General features: G+C 53.0%; 1 protein-coding gene across 1 annotated transcript in view; it reads left to right on the forward strand.

Annotated features, from left to right (window-relative positions):
• LOC119456641 (uncharacterized) overlaps positions 1 to 20,170 on the forward strand; it is a 43,376-nt gene extending 23,206 nt beyond the window's left edge. The window contains exons 4-7 of the mRNA XM_037718468.1: positions 2,109 to 2,498; positions 12,936 to 13,142; positions 16,735 to 16,816; positions 19,947 to 20,170. Of these exons, the coding sequence (XP_037574396.1) occupies positions 2,109 to 2,498; positions 12,936 to 13,142; positions 16,735 to 16,816; positions 19,947 to 20,170 (903 nt within the window). The remainder of the gene's footprint in view (positions 1 to 2,108; positions 2,499 to 12,935; positions 13,143 to 16,734; positions 16,817 to 19,946) is intronic.
• Positions 20,171 to 21,281: the final 1,111 nt, after the last annotated feature.

A 21,281-nucleotide genomic window follows, 5' to 3' on the forward strand; every position in this document is an offset into this window, starting at 1 on the left:
TGTATCACATCAATGTCATCAATCACGTAATCTAGAAATCTGCCGAGTACAATAAACCTCTTTATATGGCTTTCATAGCTGATGAAAATACATTTGATTCAGTAGACATACCAGCTGTCTAGAGGCATTGGGCAATCAAGGAGTACAGGAGGCATACCTGAATATGTTCGGAAATATCTACAAAGATTTCACAGCTTCATTGGTTCTACACAAGAAAGGTAGAAAATTACCTGTCAGGAAACGGGTCAGGCAAGGAGACACAATCTGTCCAACGCTATTCACTGCATGCTTAGAAGAAGTATTCAAGCTATTAGACTGGAAAGGCTTAGGAGTGAGGTTCCACGGCGAATACCTCAGCTACGTTCGGTTTGCAGATGACATTGTCCTGTTCAGCAACAATGGACACAAATTACAACAAATGATTGAGAACCTTAACCGAGAAAGTGTAAGAGTGGGATTGAATATTAACATGCAGAAGAGAACGATAATGTTCAATTGCCTTGCAAGGGAACAATAATTCAGGATCGCCAGTCAGCCTCTAGAATCAATAAAGGTGTACGTTTATCGAGGTCAATTACTCACAGGGGACCCTGATCATGAGAAAAAAAGGTGGTTGATCCCTCTTATGTAGGAATCGGTATAGAACACGAAAGTGAAACGTGTCTTCACAGAAGTAGTGTAATGTTTATTGCACATTGATATATAATGTCTATTGGTGTTTTGTGGCTAAAGCGCCCTTAGGCGTTGATGCACCCACGCTGACGCCTGGTGGCACGTCTCCTCCATCACGACTACCAACGTCGATGACCATGAGCAACCGTCGTGCATATGGAAGCTGCACTACGCTGCACACGCTAGCACAACGCGAAAGACGAAGCACGTAACTGACACACTAATACAACGGCCAGCGTCCCTTCGAATGCTGGCATCGAGGCGTCGTAGTGCTGAGACCACCGAAGCGTTCACTGTCGGTGCGCGTTAGTGTCATAATGCAGTACTTCTCTTTTCTGCTCGTAGGCGGCGGCACCGCCCCGAGCAAGAGCGCGGGTACACGGAGGAGTGTTAGATATATAAGGCGCGTCTGTGTAGCTCTCTGCAAATGCGTTTGTGGCGCAATGGGTTAAACGCTCGGTGATCTATCGTCGCGGACCGAGAGGTCGTGGGTTCGATTTCCAAATTTTGCATGTTTGTGGAACTTTTTCTTCTGGTTTCTTTCTTTGTATTATGTTCTATGACGTATTTCCGTCACGGAAATACGTCATCGGCATGCATATTATGTTCTATGACGTATTTCCGTGACTGAAATACGTCAGTGAAGTCTTGGTGGACCCTGGCATAAAACACTTTCGTGTTAAAAAATTTACAGAAGAATAAAATTGAGCTGGAGCGCCTACGGAAGGCACTGCCAAATCCTGACTGGGAGCTTCCCACTGTCGTTGAAAAGTGTACAATCATTGCATTCTACCGGTGCTAACATATCAGGCAGAAACTTGGAGTTTAACAAAGAAGCTCGAGAACAAGTTAAGGACCGCACAAAGAGCGAAGGAACGAAAAATCTTGGCCTAACGTTAAGAGACAGGAAGAGGGCGGTGTGGATAAGCGAGCAAACAGAGAAAGCCGATATTGTAGCTGACATTAAAAGAAAGAAATGGAGCTGGGCAGGCCGTGTAATGCGTAGGGAAGATAACCGATGAACTACTAGAGTTACAGACTGGGTGCCAAGAGAAGGGAAGCGCAGTCGAGGACAGCAGAGAACAAGATGTGTTGATGAAGTTAGGAAATTTGCATGCGAAAGTTGGAATCCGCTAGTGTAATACAGGAGTAATTGGAGATCGCAGGGAGAGGCCTTCATCCTGCAGTGGACATAAATCTATTGGAGATCGCAGGGAGAGGCCTTCATCCTGCAGTGGACATAAATCTATTGGAGATCGCAGGGAGAGGCCTTCATCCTGCAGTGGACATAAATCTAGGGCGACGAAGATGGTGATGATGATGACGAAAGCCTTTGGTCTATTCGTATCATCGCTCGATGCGGCATCCGGAACTGCAAAGCATGCGTGTAAATACATAAACGAAAACAGCCATCTCAACAACACACCTGTCCGCAGGAGCACCAAGGTCTGGCGACGATACTGAATCACCTGCTGCTATCGCACGTAGTCGGTGCCTTGGGCGGCGTTGTCATGGGCATCGTGGCCATATGGTCACTGCGCGTGGCCCCGCAGAGCCAGAGCAGCAACACGTACCTGCACATTTGCCTGACGTACTTCACCTTCTGCATGCTCGAGGTGATGGGTACGTCGGGCGTCGACGGCGTAGTCGCCTTCACCCTGGTCACGACGTCGCACCGCCTCGTTGCTTGCACCGAGCTCGAGGGTCTGCTTCACAAGTACTGGTCCACCATCTACGACGTGTCCGGCTTCCTGTCGCTCTTCGTATCCTCGCTCTACACGGGAGAGCTGCTGCTGATATTCTTCGGAAACGCCGCACTACCACAGGCACGTGAACGCGTTGTTTCGGAATCTCCTGCTCACTGTATACATTGGGCGGCGCATTCAAGTAAAGCATTTATTGGTTCTTCCCCTTCACCCTTTTCCGCACGCACACACACACATACACACACACACACACAACACACGCACATACTTCTACCAGCCGTGGTTGCTTAGTGGTTTTGGCGTTGCACTCTAAAGCACGAAGTCGCGGGAGGAAATCCCGGACATGGCGGCCGCATTTCGGTGGGGGCAAAATGCAAAAACGCTTAAAGACGCAAAGATGCAACGCATGAACAATTCTGGCCCTTCAGCTATCGTTTGCTCTCAGAGCACTCGTCTCGAGATGATTGAAGCGCTAATTGACGTGCACATGCTCACGAGGACCTTAGAACGCTTCTACAGATATTTCGCGACTCCGATGCGCAACCTTCGCTATCAGACTTGTCACTTAGGGATATATAATTTTTCAAGGTATTTCATTTTGATTTCTGATTTCTAAACCACGTGGCGGCATTTATTTCAGCGGTGTTTCACGATTACCCAGCATGCAACCTTAGTGAAAAAAAAAAACAGAAGAAAACACTACGCTTCCTCGCTCGACGTATACGAAAGGATACGTTGCTCCGTCATGGTTGTGATATCACTGCCAATGAGGTAAAAAAAATAACAGCATATCCACGGGGTGAATGATGATGAGTGGGGCGAAGCTCCGAGGGATCATTCGGGCAAACCACAGCTACGGACGAGAGATAAAAGAGAGAGCGCGTCGGGAACGAGAGAGAAAGAGAACGCGCGTCGGGAACGAACGCCCTTGTGCACCGCAGGGCCCATAGCTACGGACGAGAAAGAGAGCGCGCGTCGGGAGCGAGAGAAAGAGAACGCGCGTCGGGAACGAACGCCCTTGTGCACCGCAGGGCCCCTAGCTATGGACGAGAAAGGGAGCGCGCGTCGGGAGCGAGAGAAAGAGAACGCGCGTCGGGAACGAACGCCCTTGTGCACCGCAGGGCCCCTAGCTACGGACGAGAAAGAGAGCGCGCGTCGGGAACGAGAGAAAGAGAACGCGCGTCGGGAACGAACGCCCTTGTGCACCGCAGGGCCCCTAGCTACGGACGAGAAAGAGAGCGCGCGTCGGGAACGAGAGAAAGAGAACGCGCGTCGGGAACGAACGCCCTTGTGCACCGCAGGGCCCCTAGCTACGGACGAGAAAGAGAGCGCGCGTCGGGAACGAGAGAAAGAGAACGCGCGTCGGGAACGAACGCCCTTGTGCACCGCAGGGCCCCTAGCTACGGACAAGAAAGAGAGCGCGCGTCGGGAGCGAGAGAAAGAGAACGCGCGTCGGGAACGAACGCCCTTGTGCACCGCAGGGCCCCTAGCTATGGACGAGAAAGGGAGCGCGCGTCGGGAACGAGAGAAAGAGAACGCGCGTCGGGAACGAACGCCCTTGTGCACCGCAGGGCCCCTAGCTATGGACGAGAAAGGGAGCGCGCGTCGGGAGCGAGAGAAAGAGAACGCGCGTCGGGAACGAACGCCCTTGTGCACCGCAGGGCCCCTAGCTATGGACGAGAAAGGGAGCGCGCGTCGGGAACGAGAGAAAGAGAACGCGCGTCGGGAACGAACGCCCTTGTGCACCGCAGGGCCCCTAGCTACGGACGAGAAAGAGAGCGCGCGTCGGGAACGAGAGAAAGAGAACGCGCGTCGGGAACGAACGCCCTTGTGCACCGCAGGGCCCCTAGCTACGGACGAGAAAGAGAGCGCGCGTCGGGAACGAGAGAAAGAGAACGCGCGTCGGGAACGAACGCCCTTGTGCACCGCAGGGCCCCTAGCTACGGACAAGAAAGAGAGCGCGCGTCGGGAACGAGAGAAAGAGAACGCGCGTCGGGAACGAACGCCCTTGTGCACCGCAGGGCCCCTAGCTACGGACGAGAAAGAGAGCGCGCGTCGGGAACGAGAGAAAGAGAACGCGCGTCGGGAACGAACGCCCTTGTGCACCGCAGGGCCCCTAGCTACGGACGAGAAAGAGAGCGCGCGTCGGGAACGAGAGAAAGAGAACGCGCGTCGGGAACGAACGCCCTTGTGCACCGCAGGGCCCCTAGCTACGGACGAGAAAGAGAGCGCGCGTCGGGAACGAGAGAAAGAGAACGCGCGTCGGGAACGAACGCCCTTGTGCACCGCAGGGCCCCTAGCTATGGACGAGAAAGAGAGCGCGCGTCGGGAGCGAGAGAAAGAGAACGCGCGTCGGGAACGAACGCCCTTGTGCACCGCAGGGCCCCTAGCTATGGACGAGAAAGAGAGCGCGCGTCGGGAACGAGAGAAAGAGAACGCGCGTCGGGAACGAACGCCCTTGTGCACCGCAGGGCCCCTAGCTACGGACGAGAAAGAGAGCGCGCGTCGGGAACGAGAGAAAGAGAACGCGCGTCGGGAACGAACGCCCTTGTGCACCGCAGGGCCCCTAGCTACGGACGAGAAAGAGAGCGCGCGTCGGGAACGAGAGAAAGAGAACGCGCGTCGGGAACGAACGCCCTTGTGCACCGCAGGGCCCCTAGCTACGGACGAGAAAGAGAGCGCGCGTCGGGAACGAGAGAAAGAGAACGCGCGTCGGGAACGAACGCCCTTGTGCACCGCAGGGCCCCTAGCTACGGACGAGAAAGAGAGCGCGCGTCGGGAACGAGAGAAAGAGAACGCGCGTCGGGAACGAACGCCCTTGTGCACCGCAGGGCCCCTAGCTACGGACGAGAAAGAGAGCGCGCGTCGGGAACGAGAGAAAGAGAACGCGCGTCGGGAACGAACGCCCTTGTGCACCGCAGGGCCCCTAGCTACGGACGAGAAAGAGAGCGCGCGTCGGGAACGAGAGAAAGAGAACGCGCGTCGGGAACGAACGCCCTTGTGCACCGCAGGGCCCCTAGCTACGGACGAGAAAGAGAGCGCGCGTCGGGAACGAGAGAAAGAGAACGCGCGTCGGGAACGAACGCCCTTGTGCACCGCAGGGCCCCTAGCTACGGACGAGAAAGAGAGCGCGCGTCGGGAACGAGAGAAAGAGAACGCGCGTCGGGAACGAACGCCCTTGTGCACCGCAGGGCCCCTAGCTACGGACGAGAAAGAGAGCGCGCGTCGGGAACGAGAGAAAGAGAACGCGCGTCGGGAACGAACGCCCTTGTGCACCGCAGGGCCCCTAGCTACGGACGAGAAAGAGAGCGCGCGTCGGGAACGAGAGAAAGAGAACGCGCGTCGGGAACGAACGCCCTTGTGCACCGCAGGGCCCCTAGCTACGGACGAGAAAGAGAGCGCGCGTCGGGAACGAGAGAAAGAGAACGCGCGTCGGGAACGAACGCCCTTGTGCACCGCAGGGCCCCTAGCTACGGACGAGAAAGAGAGCGCGCGTCGGGAACGAGAGAAAGAGAACGCGCGTCGGGAACGAACGCCCTTGTGCACCGCAGGGCCCCTAGCTACGGACGAGAAAGAGAGCGCGCGTCGGGAACGAGAGAAAGAGAACGCGCGTCGGGAACGAACGCCCTTGTGCACCGCAGGGCCCCTAGCTACGGACGAGAAAGAGAGCGCGCGTCGGGAACGAGAGAAAGAGAACGCGCGTCGGGAACGAACGCCCTTGTGCACCGCAGGGCCCCTAGCTACGGACGAGAAAGAGAGCGCGCGTCGGGAACGAGAGAAAGAGAACGCGCGTCGGGAACGAACGCCCTTGTGCACCGCAGGGCCCCTAGCTACGGACGAGAAAGAGAGCGCGCGTCGGGAACGAGAGAAAGAGAACGCGCGTCGGGAACGAACGCCCTTGTGCACCGCAGGGCCCCTAGCTACGGACGAGAAAGAGAGCGCGCGTCGGGAACGAGAGAAAGAGAACGCGCGTCGGGAACGAACGCCCTTGTGCACCGCAGGGCCCCTAGCTACGGACGAGAAAGAGAGCGCGCGTCGGGAACGAGAGAAAGAGAACGCGCGTCGTCGGGAACGAACGCCCTTGTGCACCGCAGGGCCCCTAGCTACGGACGAGAAAGAGAGCGCGCGTCGGGAACGAGAGAAAGAGAACGCGCGTCGGGAACGAACGCCCTTGTGCACCGCAGGGCCCCTAGCTACGGACGAGAAAGAGAGCGCGCGTCGGGAACGAGAGAAAGAGAACGCGCGTCGGGAACGAACGCCCTTGTGCACCGCAGGGCCCCTAGCTACGGACGAGAAAGAGAGCGCGCGTCGGGAACGAGAGAAAGAGAACGCGCGTCGGGAACGAACGCCCTTGTGCACCGCAGGGCCCCTAGCTACGGACGAGAAAGAGAGCGCGCGTCGGGAACGAGAGAAAGAGAACGCGCGTCGGGAACGAACGCCCTTGTGCACCGCAGGGCCCCTAGCTACGGACGAGAAAGAGAGCGCGCGTCGGGAACGAGAGAAAGAGAACGCGCGTCGGGAACGAACGCCCTTGTGCACCGCAGGGCCCCTAGCTACGGACGAGAAAGAGAGCGCGCGTCGGGAACGAGAGAAAGAGAACGCGCGTCGGGAACGAACGCCCTTGTGCACCGCAGGGCCCCTAGCTACGGACGAGAAAGAGAGCGCGCGTCGGGAACGAGAGAAAGAGAACGCGCGTCGGGAACGAACGCCCTTGTGCACCGCAGGGCCCCTAGCTACGGACGAGAAAGAGAGCGCGCGTCGGGAACGAGAGAAAGAGAACGCGCGTCGGAACGAACGCCTTGTGCACCGCAGGGCCCCTAGCTACGGACGAGAAAGAGAGCGCGCGTCGGGAACGAGAGAAAGAGAACGCGCGTCGGGAACGAACGCCCTTGTGCACCGCAGGGCCCTAGCTACGGACAAGAAAGAGAGCGCGCGTCGGGAACGAGAGAAAGAGAACGCGCGTCGGGAACGAACGCCCTTGTGCACCGCAGGGCCCCTAGCTACGGACGAGAAAGAGAGCGCGCGTCGGGAACGAGAGAAAGAGAACGCGCGTCGGGAACGAACGCCCTTGTGCACCGCAGGGCCCCTAGCTACGGACGAGAAAGAGAGCGCGCGTCGGGAACGAGAGAAAGAGAACGCGCGTCGGGAACGAACGCCCTTGTGCACCGCAGGGCCCCTAGCTACGGACAAGAAAGAGAGCGCGCGTCGGGAACGAGAGAAAGAGAGCGCGCGTCGGGAACGAACGCCCTTGTGCACCGCAGGGCCCCTAGCTACGGACAAGAAAGAGAGCGCGCGTCGGGAACGAACGCCCTTGTGCACCGCAGGGCCCCTAGCTACGGACGAGAAAGAGAGCGCGCGTCGGGAACGAGAGAAAGAGAACGCGCGTCGGGAACGAACGCCCTTGTGCACCGCAGGGCCCCTAGCTACGGACAAGAAAGAGAGCGCGCGTCGGGAACGAGAGAAAGAGAAGCGCGCGTCGGGAACGAACGCCCTTGTGCACCGCAGGGCCCCTAGCTACGGACAAGAGAAGAGAGCGCGCGTCGGGAACGAGAGAAAGAGAGCGCGCGTCGGGTAACGAACGCCCTTGTGCACCGCAGGGCCCTAGCTACGGACGAGAAAGAGAGCGCGCGTCGGGAACGAGAGAAAGAGAACGCGCGTCGGGAACGAACGCCCTTGTGCACCGCAGGGCCCCTAGCTACGGACGAGAAAGAGAGCGCGCGTCGGGAACGAGAGAAAGAGAACGCGCGTCGGGAACGAACGCCCTTGTGCACCGCAGGGCCCCTAGCTACGGACAAGAAAGAGAGCGCGCGTCGGGAACGAGAGAAGAGAGCGCGCGTCGGGAACGAACGCCCTTGTGCACCGCAGGGCCCCTAGCTACGGACAGAAAGAGAGCGCGCGTCGGGAACGAGAGAAAGAGAGCGCGCGTCGGGAACGAACGCCCTTGTGCACCGCAGGGCCCCTAGCTACGGACGAGAAAGAGAGCGCGCGTCGGGAACGAGAGAAGAGAACGCGCGTCGGGAACGAACGCCCTTGTGCACCGCAGGGCCCCTAGCTACGGACGAGAAAGAGAGCGCGCGTCGGGAACGAGAGAAAGAGAACGCGCGTCGGGAACGAACGCCCTTGTGCACCGCAGGGCCCCTAGCTACGGACGAGGAAAGAGAGCGCGCGTCGGGAACGAGAGAAAGAGAACGCGCGTCGGGAACGAACGCCCTTGTGCACCGCAGGGCCCCTAGCTACGGACAAGAAAGAGAGCGCGCGTCGGGAACGAGAGAAAGAGAACGCGCGTCGGGAACGAACGCCCTTGTGCACCGCAGGGCCCCTAGCTACGGACAAGAAAGAGAGCGCGCGTCGGGAACGAGAGAAAGAGAACGCGCGTCGGGAACGAACGCGCTTGTGCACCGCAGCCACGGAGGAAGATTATTTAGGAGTAGAAACTCCTGTCAGCGCGGGCGCTCGCGTGCGACCAGATAACGTCACATTATTATGCGCCGACGGGGGCGCATGCAGTGGCGGCGCCTTGCGGCACGTCATGCAAGCAGCAGCGAAAAAAAAAAAGAGCAGCAGCCCGGCGGATCGGTGGTGCCGCTCGGGCGCGTTCTCTTCGGCGGCGCCCGTGTCTCCCGCGCTCAAAGTAGACGACACAGGCGTTCGGCGTTCGCTTCAGCGTGCACGCCGTAGCGTTGTTTTTGTGGGCCTTTAAGTCAAACAGTAACCGTTCTTGTCGGTGTCTGTTCGAGGGCCGTAATACTAACAGCGCTGATACGTGCAGTGTACCCTTGTTCGGAAATTGCTAGCCTAAGATGGGATGCAGGTGGGATGCGTGAGTGCCCTCAGTAGAAGTTGTGAGGCGCGCGGCCGAACGGGAGCAACGCGCGCGGCCGCGAACGAGAGAAACACGTGACCGGTTGCCTTGGCAACCAAGACGGCGGTAATTTCTTTCTCAGCCGCCAGGTGCCGCCAGCATGATAGTGGCTCCGCGGGCTTGTGACATTATCTGGTCGCCGCAACTGGCGGAGTTTCCACTCCTAAAGGTTTCTTGCTCCGTGACCGCAGCGCACCAAGCTACGGACGAGAGAGAAAAACGCCGGAAGCGTTCTCTGAAAGCCGGAAGCTGGCTTCCGTAACCTGAAGCGGAACCGCAAGTGGAACCGGAAGCGGAAGTGGAAACGGAAGCGGAAGTCGGTTTCCGGTTATACTATACATATACATATGTATATATGCGTATACATGCATATACAGACACACAACGCCATCTATTGAGCAATTCATAAACTAGAGGTGGCTACATACTACTACTACTACTACTACTACTACTACTACTACTACTACTACTACTACAGAAGAGGGAACGACCCACACCCTAAGGAGCTTCGCCCCTAAAACTGCTTCGTCTCTGCGCGCCACGCGGTGCTTGCAGACACAATTTGTTATTAGTTCTGCAGCGCTCACGAAACTGAGCTTCTGCTATTCAGAAATTAAATAGCTCCAATTTTTATTAGTCCATTGGCAACAAACACTTCAGCAGAAGAGCTTCGGTTAAATAGTTACTTTGCGTTTGGCAATATTAGCTTAAAGGATGTAAATGGTAAATGAAGAATCTTGAAAAGGCCTATATATTGTATGGTTGCTTTTAATTATAATTGTAAGTGATGGCAAAATTAGCCGAATAACCATAGAATCGCGGAGGCTTTTAAATATAGAGTACGTTAGCAGCGCCTGCAACACCCGGCTCCATTAGAGGTGCGATTTCTTCCTTGCTACGTATCCATCAGAAAATGGCCCTGTGTGCAATGTTCGGTACTTCGTGTATGTTATCGTCCTGGTGGAATTGTGCCGTCATAGTGACTCCGCACCCGCCGCGGTGGCTCAGTCAGCTGAGGCGTTGCGCTGCTCGCAGCACGAGATCCCGGCCGTGGCGGCCGCATTTCGATGGAGCCAAAATGCAAAAACGCCCGTGTGCTTGCGTTGTAGTCCGTTTTAAAGAACCCGATGTGGTCAAAATTAATCCGGAGCCCTCCACTACGGCGGGCCACATAATCAGAACTGGTTTTGGCACGTAAAACCCTAGAAAGAACATAGTGACTCAGTGTTTGTATCGCCTCTGGTGGAATAAACATTTTCTAAGCCCATCCATCATTTACCAGCGGGCTTGTGGCCGTTCTTCTCTAACCAGTGATCATAACTAATTCATGGAGAATCAAACAAAAGCAGCTCCACTAACGTGAAACCTGAGGAGGTGCGAAGCATGCAGTGATGCACCGCTAATGGGCTCATACTGCCTTAAGCAATGGCTCACAACCCCGTAAACGCGGCCTCCCCATTACGACGACAGAAGAGAAGTTCTATGCTGGAATGATGAGCGGCAACGCAGCCAGCTATGGAAGACGACGACGACGACGAACGCGGGAGCAGTGGCACGAGCGCGTGCCGAGCGCGAGCACGAGCCGCTTGCTTACCGTGACTACGACGACGCCGACAGGAGACTCCCATAGCCCGAACGCATAAGGTGCTTCGCAACTAAAGCGCCCGTGTGACCGTACATTGGGTCCAAGGTAAAAAAAAATGCAGGTGTGCAAAATTAGTCCGACATCCTACGGCGTGCCTCATAATAAGATAGTGGTTATGGCGCGTTAAACCTCAAAACTTTGTTTTTTAAACTCACACTTTCAGTAGACGGCCATATGGCCGGGAAGTTGAGCCGAGCCTGGAGTTGCACCAATCTCGTAGGGCAGTGTAATCAAAGGTGGTAATCTGGTAGGCCGAGCCCTGGGGTGCTATAACGTAAAATGATTTCAAACTTTTTTGATTCCAATTTCTGCAATCAGCCTCCACGATTGGTCAAAACAGTTCCGGGCCACTTCCAACTTCGCCTGTCTGTCACGCGTCGTCACGAAAATTGCGATAACTACCCATGTGATGTAAAGTGTACACACTGATTATGCATGATTAAACCTTACAAAAGAAAAATATTCATTCCTGATGCGACGCCTTTTCACCATCAGCCATCTGCTATTGGTCCAATGTTTTCTGGCTTCGCCCACTTTCCCTGTCTGTCACGCGATCTCACAAAACCGCGAAAACTCACCACGTCAAAGTGACGTGTACGCGAAAAAAAATGTATTAATATGCCGAACAAAACTGACATTTTTTTTTCTGAATAGCCACGGAGTGCCCCGTTCCGAAAGGAATTGAAGATTGCTGCCCGCCGATCGCTCAGGTCCTCGCTACTCGCTCTTGCCGGTGAGAATGTATTTGCGCATGATAAACCTTTTTGCGTGGCAGTAAAACGGTATCGAACCCTTTCGGCATACATACGACATCGTTCTGCCAACTCTTGCTTGCTGAGGATCCGTTTTAGCGGCATTTTTATCCTTCCGTTGCACGCCGCCGCGATTTTCGACCAGCCACCGTAAGCGAAGTAAGGCGAAGCGGACCAATCGGAGAAGCCGGCACAACCCTCTTCATGCGGTTATCTATTTTCGCTGTGCTGTCTCGGCCCCATCGAAACCCTCTCCACTAGAGCGTGCTCCTCGCCTCTTGTCAGCCAATCAGATAAGAAAAACCGCTGAGTGTTGACAATGTTATTGGTTTTGAAGGCGAACAAAGGTGGCCTCCTATAAACTAGGAGAGTGTTTGATTGGGTTGTTCAGACAGCGCTGCGGGTCACCGCCCGATGCTTGCGTCGGTGGTTACGTAAATTTGACGTCAGGAGTTTGGAATCAAAACAACTTGGAATAATTTTACGTTATAGCGCCCCTGGTAGACTAGAATTTACAGCGCTTTTCCAGACATCTTTTTGGCGAGGACAGCGGGAACTGTCGGAAAAAAAGACCGCAATAACGCCTTGCCTAGTCCTATATGCTTACCGCCAGTGCTCACGCGCTCTGGCTCTCTCGTCAGCTGCTCCGACGCCAAAACCCCAGCTCCCATGTGGGCTTCGACGACAGTTGGCGACGGGGTGAAGATTACGCGCCTTTACTGTAAACGCCAATGCGGGAGTAAAAGATTCTGGGCTCAGATTGACGAAAAAGCTCTAAAAACTCGTAAGGGTGAATCCGACCCAATCCTAATACAGGATACATTATTAACGAAAGGTCCTAGCTAATGAAAAAACAAAAAAAAACATTCACGAATTGTAAAAATCATTGTGAATTCAGTCCCTGGAGCAGGATTTGCAATGTGTGGATGCTGCGGCCGAAATCACACCCGCGACCTCGAGATAAGCGCTGCAACGCCAATACCAGTACGATACAGCGGCGGGCATCTTTCCCCTTCAACAAAAGTACAGGGAAAAGGCGACACGCAAACAACTGCAACAGTAGTGCATCCCTCATTAGTAAGGCCCCGGTCCTCAAATAAATGTTTCAGGCAAAATGCAACATAAGTGAAAAAAGACATTGACAGCCATCACTATCCGATGTAAAGATATATCCGACGGCCTTAACCCAAATTATTAAAGGAACGCTTGGCGTCTGCGTCTAGTCACTAACGCGGGGAGGGCAGGGGGCGCAATCAATAAGTCATGACCAGTTGAAGCGACTTGTTAGCTACCTGCAGGTCTCGCTGGCCTACTGTGTGCGCGTGCTGGCACGGCTGTTATCGGTAGTGGCCCTGTTCCCCATCCTCGAGCAGTTCGGCTACCCGGTCTCCTGGCGCCAAGCCGTGGTCACGATATGGATGGGGCTGAAAGGGCCGCTCAACATCACCGTCGTCACGTACCTCTACCACTACCAGTCGACCCTCAACGTAGACTACGTGGGAAGGGTAAATACCTGCGTATGTTCGGAAATAGGGAAATCTACACGAGGCAGCATGGGGGCGTGAGTCTCTATATTAACTTCGATTGGAAGCTATAGCCCGTTCATAATTCTTCCTTGATATAAGGCGCGCTGTAGGCAGAAACGCTCTCTGTAGGTCCGAAGTGAATTGGTTTCAGTGGCATTCGATACATTTAAAAGCCTAGATGACGTCATATACAAGACAGAAGCACACAAAGGAGTGCAAACTTGAAGTTATTGACCATGGTCGTACAAGGGTTCTCCGTAGCCAACGTTTGGAGTGGGAAACTTGTCTTCGTGAGGGCACCACTCACGACAAGCTCCCTTGTCGAAACGATGGCTTCAAAGATTAGCTTGTAGAAACTTTGTAGAAGCCGACAAGCCGGAAAATTATAGAAAATAAAACCTGAAGTAACAGTTGTCCAACTTTTTAACTGCGCGCAATAAAACACAGATGACTATTTTGTGAACAATGTTAGAGCATCTAAAGGAGATAAATGTAAAGCGTAGCATAAGTACTACTCCATAAGTTCGCGTCAACTTCTCCAAAGCATCATTCACAAACTATTTGTACATTTACCAGCAGTTGAAATGCATATATGTTACTCGTTTTTGTGTTGTTTCTTTTTCAGACGTTTCAATAACATTTACCTATGCTCTGATAAGCTTTTTTTTTCTTTTTTTTTCTTTTTGCAAGGGAGTTAGGAAACGTTATAGGCTTGAATTGCTTGATGTTTGATTTGTTTCATCTGCGAAAACTCTGCTGACAAGATGTGGATTGAGATGAAAATTTGCTCAAAGATGCCTCCGCATTCACTCTTTCTTGTAAATGCTTCGGCTTTGATCAAAACCAGCTAAACGGGTTGTTTTCCTCGTTCGTCTTCTTTTCTTTTTTTTTTAGGGGGGCGGGGGCATCTTTGCGCTTCAGGCGCTTTTTGATAGCGGGAACACAAAGTGAACATTTCAATTATGCAAAGCACTATTGGGGCCTGACTTCACAGGGTACACTTTAGCCTTGTTTGTTTCGGAAAAGAGTCGCGTGTTTAAAACAAAAAAGCAAGACAGAAGTTCAACTGTGGTCGAACAAGCAATGTCGCTGTGGGGAACGTTTCGACAAAGGGACTGGTCATGGTGTGAGTAGCAACTGCTTTACTAGGCAGTGTTTATGTGCACGTAGCGCATTCTTTCTCACTACCAATAGGTGAGGAAGAGAATGAGCTGGTGGGCCGAGGAGGGTGTTTGACATCGAAGTGCTCAAAAAGAAACGAATAAACTCGCAGTTTCGCCCGAAAGGTGAAGCATCGATCGCGATAGCAAATTAGTTGACATCTATTCAAAGAAAGAATAGTACTTTTATCAGCCCTATAAACTTGTAAACAAAGGCATACTAACTAAATTAACAAGCATGCTGTCACGCTCGTGCAAGCAAACATGAACGCAGCTCACTCGATGACCGCGGAAACTGGTTGTCAAAACGCTGGGGTGAGTCAACGCAGCAGCGAGTGAATTGAGCTTCGTGCCGGCGGCGCTCGGTTCAACGCGATCTTAGCCGCGAAACATAGGGAGGGCGTACTGTGCCCCATAGCAAATGGCGCGCAGCGCAGAACCCCCTTCCCCCCCCCCCCCCCTACCTTCAACCGAAACCTTCCCGCCCGGCGGGAGCGCGCGGCCTTAGTAGAACGTGGCCCCTCCATCTGCCCACCCTCATCGCTTAGTTTGTCCCCCTCAAGTAAATAGAACGGAAAAATAAAGTGGGGGTAAGCCTGCACCACCCGAAAGTATAACGGGCATAAAACCAATGAAAAGAGAAATGGAATGGCGTTGTGGTTGCCGGCAACCCAAGAGAAATTTGTATAAAAGCCAATTAGAGAAAAACAAAAATCGGAAGCCAAGCCCTTAAAGTAAAATAGAAGTTAGAGTGCTCAATAAGAAAAAAGGCATGACGGGAAAAGCGAAAGGTCTGCTCGAAGTGAGCGAAACACAGGCTCCATTAAAATAGGTTATTTGGTTTCGGCAGTGATCCGGAGTTAGCGCGATGAAGTTTACTAAACAGCAAGAGAAACGGAAGAAGATGAACTGCGCAGGGCTCCGAGCTGTGTGAGCTTGGAGCTGTGGCACTCCCTGGTCGCCGGTGCGTAGCAGGACCGCAAGGTGGTACCAAGACACCGAGCCTGAAGACAGACGCCTTACGCGCCCTGTGCATTGCCAGCCTGCAGATGGACGGCTGAACACAGTTAGCATAAGTAGGCCAGAAAGAGCAAAGCAGAGAGTAGATGTGAGGCCGAAGGATGGGGTGAGAAAGGAAGGATGAGGCATGCAGTTAGAGCCACACAGTACGGGGCAGACCCCGCCTTTGTTGGCATAAGCAGTGCAGATGGCGAGGAACAAACATGCAAGAATAACATGAAAATGGTGACAAAGACAAAGGAGATGAAAGGAGGCAGTAAACATTAATGGGGAAGAAAGTTAATGTGCATCTGGGAGAGGGGAAAGGCGTGGCGTGAGTGGTATACAGACGCAACTATTGCGCGCGCCAGCTGCAACAGCGCGGGCGCGTCGCGAGTCTAAAAGAGCCTGAGGAACGTCGCCGGAGTCACGGCGGCAACCCCACAGACCGTTCGCAGCGGGGCCGCAATGTGCGCAGTGCGCGGACACAAGGTAAGGTGTGTATCACCCCCTCGCACACCGCGCCACATGCGCACAGGTTGGGCGAACTCAGGTTAAAACGGTACAAGTAATGTGGACGAAAAGTGGCCATGCTCGATGAACCGGTGCACGAAATGGCGGTTCGGGGGGAATGACGTCGGGATCGCGTGCACACTGTTCACCCATTGATGAAGGCATGTGCCCTCCTCTTCCCGTTGCCAGTAGCCATGCCACAAGTTCTTCGAGATGGCATAAAGGCGGTTGCGAATAGTTTTGATGGACGCGGCACTCGGCCGCAGAGCGCCCGCCATTGGAGCGCGCCGACGAGGCGGCCCCAACAGCAAGTTCGTTTCCTACCACGCCCCCCCTGTGTCCCGGACCGTGGTGAAGAAACACGCGGCATCCGCCAACCTCGAGAGCATGAAGCGCGCGCTTAATCAAACGGACGCGTGCGTTCGTGCCTCGCAAACTCGAAAGACACGACAGAAGCGATAAACTATCGCTGTACAAATCGCTGTACAAATGACAGGAACGCTGCGCTTCCTTCCCGCTTCCCGCCCTTCTGTGCGCGAGCCTCGATTGCCGGCTCACCGTCGCATGCTTTGACTCGCACATACAGTGTATGACACGCAGCGACGATTTTATCGCCCGTGGACTTTATACGGAACCACACGGCGACGATGACGGCGGAATTTCGCCTAGTGTGTCCATATAAGCGCTACCGCAATGAAACGTGCTTTGGCGTTTGGTTGTGATAGAGAGGCAACAGGTAGGGATACTGCTGTTGGTTCTTCTAAGAGGTGGGGTGACAGTAGCGGAAAAGAACCATTGCGTATAAAAGTGTAAGTCATAAGCATTGCGCACTCAAGAATGTATCTTGTATACGAAGCCATGATTGTAAATGCATACACGCGTTTTTACTGTCTTTTCAGACGTTCCCAAACATTGTCTGCGATGTAATTCTGACCCAACTCGTTAACGTGACACTGCTGGAGTACGTCTTCAAGATCTTTGGTAAGACGCGTTAAGAGAGTACTATATTGGGTTAGATGGTCTGGGAATACTGTGCTGAATAGTGCAGGTGGCAGGAAATGAAGTAGACTTAACACAGGCACTGTTTATTTCTTTAAGACAGTACACATGCCGCGCACGGAGCCGTCTTTCTTGTTATGCTCTCTATCCTGTTAACCAAATTGGGTCAGTGTAAACCACCTTGAGATTCAAGGGAATAAATACTACGTTCTAGTGAACGTACACATGTACACGTATGCACATTCAGCACATGAATACTTGTGTTATCTAGGTCATTAAATATAACTGGACAAAACCTCGCCGCGACGCCAGTAATGCTAACAATAGAAAGCGAAAATAAATGTTCTATGTAATATCTTGTTAGTCACTGATGATATTGTCACAGGTAGCGAGACTAATGAAAAAAATTACTCCATCTCCCGCTAAAGGGAACCATGAGTAGATGCGAAGCCGCGGGGAGATGGTTAGCTTGAGCGGGATATGGTGTCGCGGCAGCGGCCCGAGCGCTCATCGCGGCGCTGCACAGGAGAGAGAATGAGGCGCGCGCACTCCGTCATTTTCATACCGCGGAACTACCGTGGCGCCCCCAGTGGAGTATGCAGCTGTCGCACCACCTGTCGTGCGCGCCGCTCCGGATTCCTAGACGAGAGAAAGGGGGGAGTGTAGGAGAGGAGAGAGAGGGAGGGGACGCGCATACGCTGTGGGGGTGTGGCACGCGGGCGCCGATCCGTAGAGGATTCCTACAGGAAAGAAAGGGAGAGTGTAGGAGAGGAGAGAGGGGGGAGGGGACGTGCATGCGCTGTGGGGGTGTAGGACGCGGGCGCCGCTCCGTACAGGGTTCCTAGAGGAGAGAAAGGGGGAGCGTAGGAGAGGAGAGAGAGGGGACGTGCATGTGCTATGCGGGTGTAGGACGCGGGCGCCGCTCCGTACAGGATTCCTAGAGGAGAGAAAGGGGGAGCGTAGGAGAGGAGAGAGAGGGGACGTGCATGCGCTGTGGGGGTGTAGGACGCGGGCGCGACTCCGTACAGGATTCTTAGAGGAGAGAAAGGGGGAGCGTAGGAGAGGAGAGAGAGGGGACGTGCATGCGCTGTGGGGGTGTAGGACGCGGGCGCCGCTCCGTACAGGATTCCTAGAGGAGAGAAAGGGGGAGCGTAGGAGAGGAGAGAGAGGGGACGTGCATGCGCTGTGGGGGTGTAGGACGCGGGCGCGACTCCGTACAGGATTCTTAGAGGAGAGAAAGGGGGAGCGTAGGAGAGGAGAGAGAGGGGACGTGCATGCGCTATGCGGGTGTAGGACGCGGGCGCGACTCCGTACAGGATTCCTAGAGGAGAGAAAGGGGGAGCGTAGGAGAGGAGAGAGAGGGGACGTGCATGCGCTGTGGGGGTGTAGGACGCGGGCGCCGCTCCGTACAGGGTTCCTAGAGGAGAGAAAGGGGGAGCGTAGGAGAGGAGAGAGAGGGGACGTGCATGCGCTATGCGGGTGTAGGACGCGGGCGCGACTCCGTACAGGATTCCTAGAGGAGAGAAAGGGGGAGCGTAGGAGAGGAGAGAGAGGGGACGTGCATGCGCTGTGGGGGTGTAGGACGCGGGCGCCGCTCCGTACAGGATTCATAGAGGAGAGAAATGGGCGGAGCGTAGGAGAGGAGAGAGGGGAGGGAACGCGCATGCGCTGTGGGGGTGTGGTGGGACGCGGGAGGGACGGACAGAGCCGCCGCAAGAAATGCTTCGCATTTAAAATATTTTCACAGCTTATACGCAAAATTTCACACGGCAACTAAGATGGAAGATGGTCTAGCGCAGAAACCATGCGTCGCCTTCTTCAACAACCTGGTGAAATGCGTCAGCGTTGCTGTGGTCAACGCACCTTAAAAATAATAATCATCATAATGAGCCTATTCGAATCCTATCCAGGCCGAAAGATTTTCACCACCACATCTAGCTGCCGTTTTCTACGCCAGCCAACACCTATCATCTATCCAGGACGAAGGTTTCTCCCAGCCATATCCAGTTGCCACTTTCTAGTCACTCAACACCCATGATTACAGATTTGCGAATGTCATCACTAACTTAGCAGTCTGCCACACTCATTTTATTTCCCTTCCATTAGAGAGAGTTTCACAAGAACGTGATCGACAGTGATCGAACAAGGCATCTATAAGGATGAAACCATCGCACCTGTTTTATCACTTTTTGTCATTTGACGAAGCCTCGGTTGCAGCCCGATACATGCTTTCCTCCAACTCTCGATATCTTCCATTGACAGTAATTGTGTTGCTCGATTGCAATACCATTTACCTGTTCTACGCATTGCACCTGCCTCTGCTCATCTTGACTTCTTCATATTCATCTTAACTAAAACATCAAATATTCGTGTCCGCACTCAAACTCATACTGCTGTTTTCATGTCTTCATCTCCGTCGGACTTACGTCCCTCATTTTCCGTTCCGCAACTCAAGTGCGCCGCACTTAACTTCAATTTTTATTTTGTTCTTCGCAGATGACAGCCGATAGGACACTACGCTCGCTGAATAAAGGCTTTACAAGCCCCTCTGTTTTTATATACATTGACCCCCGTTGTACGGACATGTAGAACCAGACGGTAGCAAAACTGTGTGTCACAAAACTAACTCTTTTCTGGGCAAACGTGTGCCCAAAAGACAAACACTCAAGCACAATGATAGCAGTGAGCACAGTCGTTGGTTGTCGAAATCTGATCACCTGGGTTGAAAGGGTCGGCTCGTTTACATGACTCATCGTTCACTTAAGCGTAATCACTGGTGCTCACATGTCAAGAATGTGTGTGCACTTGTGTTTTCTTTTAGCACACTCAATCCCATTAGACAAAGATTCTTTCGCTAGAGAATCGGCAATAGCAATCGAGAAAGTTCCGATACAGGAAAGCGCGTCTCGCTCCGACCAATGACTTCGTAACTCTAGTTAGGCGGTGAAAAACGGCCACTCGAAAAACATGCACAATGTACACCTGTCAGTACTACCAAACTTCCGTAGAAAAGCTGGTGTGTTATTGATGCGTTGCGTTTACCGTGCCCTCACGTGACTTACGCAAAAACGAGTTTACTTACCCAAGCTATATTTGCTCTTGTCACTTGCAGGAGTGCTAGAGGTGTCAGAAATAGAGCAGCGGACTATGACAAGCGCCGTCACTTACCTGCGAGACCACGTGGTGCTGTCCAGTAGAATGCAGAACAAGGACTCCTACTTTCTGCCGGTAGACTGGAAGTGGGTCATGCGCCGCACGATGATCGCGAACCCGTTTGATTTCGCGCCTAAACCTTGGGTAAGCCTGACAGCCAGCGCAGTCTTTTCTGTGCACTAGTAAACACGGTACATTAGTAAACACTAGTAAGTTCACGCCTGTTTACCAATATAAATGGTTTATGCGCCCTAATAAAGTTCTGCCAGAATCGCAGTGCGCTATCTCTCGCGGTCAACGTTTGAGGCGACTTGAAACGTTGGCTCACTCACGGACACTACGTCCCGTGCCGCAGTTTACGTGATTCCCGAATCAGCAATTTATACCCATCTGGACAGGAAATTTAGCACGGATACAGGGATCGGGCTAGTTGATAAAGGGAAATACCACGTATACTTACACTGAAGTCATATGAAAAAGACTAATAAAAACATGCACCGCATAAACAAAGAACGACAAGTGTGCACAACTGAGCACTGCCGTTTTCAAGAAAGTCAACTGTTTTGGCTTAAGATGCAACCACGCCACGCTTATTCATAAACTTTACATACGTACATACATTTAATTTTTTCCGCTTCAAAGTTATCCGTATGCGCTCATTGGGGACATGTACATTACCAAGCTTTTTTTGAAAGTCGGATGTGGAATTGTTCACTATTTCCCGTTGTTTCTTCTTGCTTATGAGGTTTTTCTTAGTTATTCTCTTTTTTTATGGAACCTATTGTACACATACGTGTTATTTCCCTGAATAACATAGTTGGAAGCAGGACCATAGCCAGGGGGGGGGGGGGGGTAGGAGCCCCCCCCCCCCTCCCCCGAAATTTTGATCTTTCCGTGCCCATGTCCTACTGCACTGAGTAACGCTGTCCTTTTTTTAATAGTGAAATCTATTAAGACGAATCGATTCGTCCGTATAAAAATATTATACTATTAAGAAGATTGCTCTCAAAACTAAAAATATCAAACTAATAATAAAATAGTACCTAAAAAGTCATATTATTTACATACTGCGATTTTTACCGAAAATAATTTCTGAAAATTAGGTGATTTCTTCAAATAGTGAAGGCTTTCAGCAAGTAGCCCCGCTCCCTGAAAAAACTTCCTGGCTACGGGCCTGGTTTGAATTTGGCGCTTGTCCGGTTTCTTGTCTCCTGTGTCAATTTCGTACTTCAGTTTTACTTATCTAGAAAGCTACAGAAATGTTTACATTTGTGTAAGATTATGTCCCAAAGCC

The sequence above is a fragment of the Dermacentor silvarum genome, chromosome 6 (genome assembly GCF_013339745.2).
Source record: "Dermacentor silvarum isolate Dsil-2018 chromosome 6, BIME_Dsil_1.4, whole genome shotgun sequence".
Taxonomy (NCBI): Eukaryota; Metazoa; Arthropoda; class Arachnida; order Ixodida; family Ixodidae; genus Dermacentor; species Dermacentor silvarum.